At 37.9% G+C, this 7530-nt stretch overlaps 1 protein-coding gene across 1 annotated transcript; it reads left to right on the top strand.

Annotated features, from left to right (window-relative positions):
* The first annotated feature begins 703 nt into the window (after positions 1 to 703).
* On the top strand, positions 704 to 4312 carry sdf2 (stromal cell-derived factor 2). Its single transcript, XM_039778296.1, has 3 exons — positions 704 to 955; positions 1665 to 1861; positions 3043 to 4312. Exons 1-3 carry the CDS (start codon positions 766 to 768, stop codon positions 3340 to 3342), a joined length of 687 nt encoding a protein of 228 aa, XP_039634230.1. The 5' UTR covers positions 704 to 765; the 3' UTR covers positions 3343 to 4312.
* Positions 4313 to 7530: the final 3218 nt, after the last annotated feature.

Genomic DNA, 7530 nt, shown 5'->3' with positions numbered 1-7530 from the left:
ACACAGCTTGCAGTGCAAGTGAGGGAACTTCCATCCTTTTCAGTGGCAATTGTGAGACCCCCCTGCTGCTGGTTTACCTTGAGTCTACACAAAACGAAACAAGGCAAGTTAATGTATATAGCAAATGTCCATACACAGAGGCAATTCAAAGTGCTTTACACAAAATATACAAAAGAACATAGAACATAAAAAAATAAAAGTGTATAAAAGGTACAAAGACAACAAGAGGTCGTTAGTGCAAATTACCAGCAGCGATTTAGGCATAGTTTACCAGGCAGTAGTAGAGGCCATTATAAAAGAGTTCTGGAAGTTTATTTCAATGGTGTGAAGCATAATAACTCAAAACAGCGTAACCATGTTTGCTTTGGTCCTAGGAACAGTTAGAAGACCGATTCCTGATGACCTAAAAAGTCTGGAGGGTTCAAGTCTGGAGCAAGACAGATTTGTATGATTGATTAGTAAACAAGCAGCAGTATTTTGAAGTCAATTTAAAACAAGTAAATACGACTGTACAGTATAACTGCTGTTAGTTTTAGTGGGGATATATATTATCATAAATATCTCACAGTGATGCCAAATAAACCCCAAATAAACCTAAAATAAATCACAACTTTAGTAAGGTCTTTACAGTGACCATGCCGAGCCACTAGGGGCGCTGTTTCCTGAGCTTCACCTTGGCATACGGTATCACTATAATGACGTAGCGTAAAATAATACAAATTTTAGAGAGGCATCGGCAGCTGCTTGGGATCTTTCTTAGTAGGAATGGGTAACTTAGATTCAGGTTGTGCTGTTCTTCCACACTCTCTACCAATCCTTTTAATATTGCTATCCTGTGTATTTGGGCTGTCACTCGGTACGGAACTGAGTTTTGTGACATGCGGATCTGTCCTTAAACTGTTAAATATAAAGCACAATGTAAGGCTACATTCGCACGACGTACGCTACGGATCCGGTGAGTTTCCTCTCATTCAACGATTATTACGCATTAATAAACCGTTACATCGGGTTTTACATTAATATTGATTTCATTTACCATTACCCACCTCTGTAATTATTATTGTATTGTAAATTGTATTATATTATATTGTATTGTACAGTCAATTTAACATTATTCATGTTGACTCTTGTGTTACAAGTCAAACAGTACGTGGCACATAAAAGATTGATGACACTAACATTTAACCTCTTTTAGGTGAAAGGCCTATTTAGAAAGCAAATATTTACTCAAATGATGAAAATGTAAGACTGTATATATAAACACGATTAACGTTTTCCTTAGAAAAGCTCTTTTAACCAGCCCTAAATCTTATTTCTGCAAATTGCTCTAGCCCTCAAAGTTAACCACTTGAGCTGTTGAAATTGCTGTTGGCCAACATGAGCCCTTTGGTTCAAAGTCAAAAACCAATACAAGTTACAACAATCACCAATTCAAGTGTTTTTTCTGACCTTCATACCATGACCACATTGAGTTTAGTATTGGCCAACAGTCTTAAACTTCCTTAATCATTCACATTTGCATTTTTAGCCTGGTTTGTTTGTTCACTTTCCCTCAGTTTGTTTGCTTTAAGTATCTCTGTAACAGTCTATGCTCACTCTGTGTGTGTGTGTGTGTGTGTGTGTGTGTGTGTGTGTGTGTGTGTGTGTGTGTGTGTGAGATACAGGTAGCGGGCAGCAGTCTGTAACAGGGGTGACTGCAGTGGAAGACAGTAACAGCTACTGGAGTGTCCGTGGGACAAGTGACGCCTTGTGCCATCGGGGCACACCGGTCAAGTGCGAGCAGACTATTCGCCTCACCCATGTCAACACAGGCCGTAACCTGCACAGCCACTACTTCACCTCCCCGCTGTCCTCTAACCAGGTGGGTGGTGTGAAAAGTACATGGGGAAGGAGGAGAGGTTTGGTGTTATGTGAAGCATTATCAAAATAGCTCCCTGCAGATATGGTTTGACATTTCCAGCCTAATTAAAAAGCCTAATTGCCTAATTGTTGATTGGGAGAATGTAAATATTATTATAATTCATTATACCCTGCCAAGTTAAAACCACTGAGAAATTAATTGCAGTACTACTATTACTAATATGTAATCAGAGATGTAAAATACCAAGAGGTTGATGCTTACATCTAGTGAAACCCAGACCAACATTTTGAGGTGGACCTGAGTTGACAGCAACTTTTACACACACCACACTCTCTGAGAAAACAGCCTTAGGTCAGAAAAAACCTCTCCAATATTGAGAAAGTGTGAAAACACTGTTCATTCAAAGTGTAAGGGGGTTGGAAGATGTGTACCAGGTGATTAAAAGAAATGTGTCAACTGTCAGACACTTTGGTATACTGTTTATACCAAAGTAGCTATTCCTTTAACATCCATGAGTGTATTATATGATTGTGGACAATGTTGTGAATCAATAAATAGGTCTGCTTTATGGCACTTTTAGATTTACAGGATTGTTGCATCAATGTCATGATGCAGATAGGTATGGGCAGAAAATAGACAACCCCTGTCTGTTTATTTTATCTGCAAGCAGTTTCTCAACCCTGGTTTCCAGAACATGTACCAAGTCAGAGTTTTTATCACTATGGCAATACAAAATTACACATACCACAATAGAAGAGATTTTATGTACAATCTCTGCAATGCACTGCAACAACAGTGTAATATGCACTCCCTCATCCACTCAAGATGTTGGATACATTGGTGTCAATGGTGTCAGTACACCCTGCACTGGAGACCAAAGGGTGTACGACAGCCAACAGAGAGTTTGACAAAACCAAAAATGTCTTAATGTTGGCTGTGTTGGCATATCTAGCTTGGTAAATCATTGGGTCTGTGAAAGTTGTTCCTGTTGTACAAAAATGTAAGTCAGCGGATGGCTCCAGTTTAGCAGCAGGAAGAAGGTAAAAGATAAAAAACAAACAAAGGTATTATGTCTCTAAAGTTAGGGGTTGTAAAATGGACCCAAAAAGCTTTTACAAAAGCAAGGTACCTCATCTGCTCCTCTATTCCTCTCTTCTAATCTCTTTCTCACTCGCCCACAGGAGGTGAGTGCGTTTGGCGACGAAGGGGAAGGAGACCACCTGGACGAGTGGACAGTTCTGTGTGGGGGATCTTTGTGGAAGCGCGAGGAGGCCGTCCGCTTCCGTCACAAGGCCACTGATGCACTACTATCAGTGACAGGGGAGCAGTATGGACGGCCGATCCACGGTCAGAGGGAAGTTCACGCCATGTCGAGCCCCAGCCAGCACAGCCTGTGGAAGGCCATGGAGGGTATCTTTATGAAACCCAGCGAGAACCCAATGGGCAGCCGAGACTACAGTCACCTACACACAGAGTTTTAAACTTTTCTTCTTTTCTTCTGTCCCTTCCCATTGTCCTCTCTTTCTACAATTGTATTCCTACCTCTGTACCTAATTTCACCCGTACCAGCAACCTCTTGTCTCATTTTTCTCTCTCATCACCTTTTGACTGTCAGTCTTTTGAGGAGACTGTGCCAAAGTCTGTCATGGATCAGGGTACAATGACTTCACCTCATCAATCCATACCAACCTCTCTCACATTCATTGTATTTTCATTGTACTCTACTTGAATCCTCAGAAATCCAGCAGCTACACTACTAAGCTACCAAGCTAACAACATTTGAATAGTATTATAGTTTGCCTTAATGGGTACAAGAAGACATAAGGATATTAAAAAGGCTGTTTTACTGTACAAAGACTAATCTTTTTTACAGTTTGGGACATTTTACATCGTCTCAGCTGTTATTTATTTTTAAATAACTGCCATCAGCAGTCACACCACGACACAGAAGGCAGTGTAGATTTTCAGAACTACATTTGAGTCATCAAGTGAGTCTTGTGTTTTTTTTTTTTAAGTAAAAGAAAACATTATTAGACATGTGCCTTTATCCTTTTTGTGTTTACATTGTGGAGCCGTTTCAACTTTTGGAGACATAAGAATTTAAAGTGTTTTTATGATATTTGTAAGCCAAATTCTACTCGAACAATAGATAAGCAGTGTTACCGGTGTAAATGACTTTTCCCCCCTTTAATTCCGATCCAGTGTTGCATATAATAAATTATTCAATGCTAACTGACATAAGAGAATTTTTTTTGTGTACATCGTTGAACTGGATGCTGGATGTCATCGTTTGATCAGTTTCAAAGTGCTAGGAGAAAGTACAGTGTTTTGCATTGATGCTGTCTGTGCATGCATATATGTGTTAGATAAACTCTTTGTTTCAGAGGTTCATATGAGCAACAAACATGCAATGAATACCTCATATTAAAGTGATTTTTATGCATAAAAGTATTAATGACTTCTTTATTGGATTTTCTTCCTTTTCATTTGGTTACCCCGACAGATGAGATGATCTGGCGACTCTTCACAGGTGATCCTTTCTGCATGATGACTTCAAATGAATCACTGATGTCATCAATGACTCTCCTGATAACTGCATTCACAATATACCAACATGAATAATGACATAAAAGGAGCACACTGCAGTATAGACAGATCATGTACAGTTTATTTTACGTGTCCATTTACTTGATCACTTATTCAGTAATTGAGCAAGTTGGAATCGTATTATAAAGTGCAACCTCCACAAAGATGAAACCAGACTAAATTATTTGCAAGTAAGGCATGCTGTAAATGTCTCCTTGGGCCATTGCACTTAGCACAATGCCTTGTTTGTCCACTTAATGACATGTTTTGCTTTATTTTCTGGAAGTTAATGGGGTTTGAGTGCATCTTCTATGAGGCTATTCTCACTTGCATTTGACCTATGTTCCCTAATTATCATGATTTAGAGTGAGTGCTGATGCCAGATCGGTGGTGTCACTCCTCACTCCTCCAGGACACTCCTCACATGTTGACAAAGGTGTAAATTCACCTCTAGCCATCACATACTGCATCCAGCTAAATAGTTTTAAGATGAAAATCTCAAGGGTAACCTTTGTGTGCACGTCTGTCACACCTGCCAAGGTTAGTCCACACAAAGCAGTTATGTTTGTAGTGCTACATGACCTGCATGCATTGTTTGAAGGTGATGTCAGAGCAGTGAGATTTCTGCACTTGAAGAGGCTGCTCTTCTGACTCACAGCTCCTTTATGTACGCTCTGGTACCTGCATGGGAAACTGCAGTAAAGGGCACTCAGTGAAAACCATGCTGCGTTGTCTATTTGTTCTATTTTTAGGGTTAGTATTTAAAATGACACAGCAAGGATGATAACAAGAAGTGACAAGAAAAGCAACAAGCCAGGTTTATAATGAGTTTAACAATGAACAGTCAGTGAAAATGTTTCTGCTCACCAGCTTATTGAAAGCCAAAAGTTATATGTAATTCCATTGCCTTATTTAAGAATGTTTTACCTTTATTTTACTGTGTAATATTGTTTAGTTATTATTGTAAATGTTGCTGGTCTTGAGCAACATTTGAATTATTATATTATTATGTCAAAAATTATTTCAGAATCTCAAGGCACAAAAATCTTTCACAGTTAAACACAGATGCTTTATATTTATATAAAAACAAGGTTTTATTGCATAAACATATATGGATATATATATTGTTTTAGGTGAAACAGATTAAACATGTTATTTGTACTTTTAAATAAATATCCATTCAGTTGGTGACTATTGCTGTTTTCTTTCCTCTTTTTCTAAGCAGCATGCCAAGGTTGGATTTGTGTTAAGTTTTATCTCTATACAATCTACAAGGTAAAAACATGTTTTGGTAAAAACAAATCTCAAAAGAAACTTTCAAAAACATGAAAATCATAACCTAATTCTGTCCTGTTACAGATATACAGTATAATAATGTAAACTTCAAAAAGTGTTGATAAAAGGTCTTCCACACAAGTACCCCTTACATAGCCATGCAAGGATGGTCTGAATGGCACAATTATTAGAGAATTGTTAAGATAAAGTGGTCTATGCTGGTTTCAAAAGGACCATGATGCTAATAGAGAAAGGTGAAAACATGGTCCACTGGTCAAATGTCAATGTGCTGAGAATATCAAAGACATAAACTGACTCACAAGGATAAGTGTAGCATACATCATAGAACGGTTTACAGAGGACTATGAGGCAGTGAGAAGATTCAATAAAAACCTAATGTGACTAAAACACACAATATATTATATTCAATGTAAATTTTAACCATCCACAGTGAGGTCTACAGACTCTACTCTAGATGATGTGAAACAGAGATGATGATGATGATGATGATGATGATGATGATGATGATGATTATGATGTGACCTTGTATTTGCATATTTATGAAAATGCCCTCTCCTGCACTCTGATTTGATTAATAGCTGGTAGAAACTAGAAAAAATGGCTATTACAGTATAAACTGGAAAGTCAAATATGTGACAGTAGTACATACATACCTACATTTAAACCAAGGCTGTGCCACCACAAAGAAACATTAAATGGATCTCCTTGTCTTTCAAAGACATGAAAATCTAAATAACAACATGCATACTGAATTACAGTATAATACATTTTTGCTGTGATACTTGATCTTACAAAGCAATTTTTTTTTTTATTTCAAGAGAATGCCCTCTCCCCATTATATTTTGTCAGACCTGGACAGCGTAAAAACTCACATGGCTGCACGTTAGTTTGGTTGAAATATCTAGTTTTGTTTTCATTAGACAAACAACAAATAATTGCTCCAAGGTAGTAATAAGAACAAATCAGTCTCTAATCCAATCATGTCCGAGGGGAGCACCATACAATTTAGGAATCCACATGTTGCAATCAGTAGCAATGAACACCAACAAGTGTATTTCAAAGATGGCATCAACTAAGGGCTGGGCGAATCGGTTAAAATAATTGTCACAATATTAACGAAAATATGTTTACTATATCTATTACTATCATAAAAATAATCACATAAAATAATAGAACTTAGGTTCACTGTAATGAACTGTGTTCCACTGACTCTTTAAATGTGTTTAACAAAAACGTGATCTCAGATATTCTTAGTTTTAAATGATAATTTGTTGAAAATCTTTTACATTTGGAAAACAATAACATAATAGGAACCTATAATTAGGATACTATACCAACAGTAGATTAACAATGACAATTTCTTTATGGCTCAGCTCGACACCCACATAAAAAACATTCTGAAATTGAATCGGTGGTGTCACTGGGATGTTCAACCTCGGAGGGGGGGGGGGGGCTCCATTATAAAAGGAGATTAACATAATGGTAAAATCCGACAAGGTCTTGTCCAATCTTTTTCACTCCAGTAAGCTTTATACAATTGTAGTGCTATAAGGTCTAAACCATAAAACATAGATATGACCCCAGCAACTACCACAGGTACTGAAGCAGTCACCTTTAGGGCCCTATTTTAACGATCTGAAACGCAAGTGTGAAACGCAAGTAGCTTTGTGGATGGATCTCGGGCGCTGTTGCTATTATAACGGCGGGATAAATGACTCTTGCGCCCGACGCAAATCTTAAATGGGTTGGTCTGAAGTAGCTAGGTGTGGTTTGGGCGTAACGTGAAA

The sequence above is a fragment of the Perca fluviatilis genome, chromosome 16 (assembly GCF_010015445.1).
Source record: "Perca fluviatilis chromosome 16, GENO_Pfluv_1.0, whole genome shotgun sequence".
In the NCBI taxonomy this organism is placed as follows: Eukaryota; Metazoa; Chordata; class Actinopteri; order Perciformes; family Percidae; genus Perca; species Perca fluviatilis.
The sequence above is the reverse complement of the archived record's forward strand: the minus strand, read 5'-3'. Positions and strand labels throughout refer to the sequence as shown.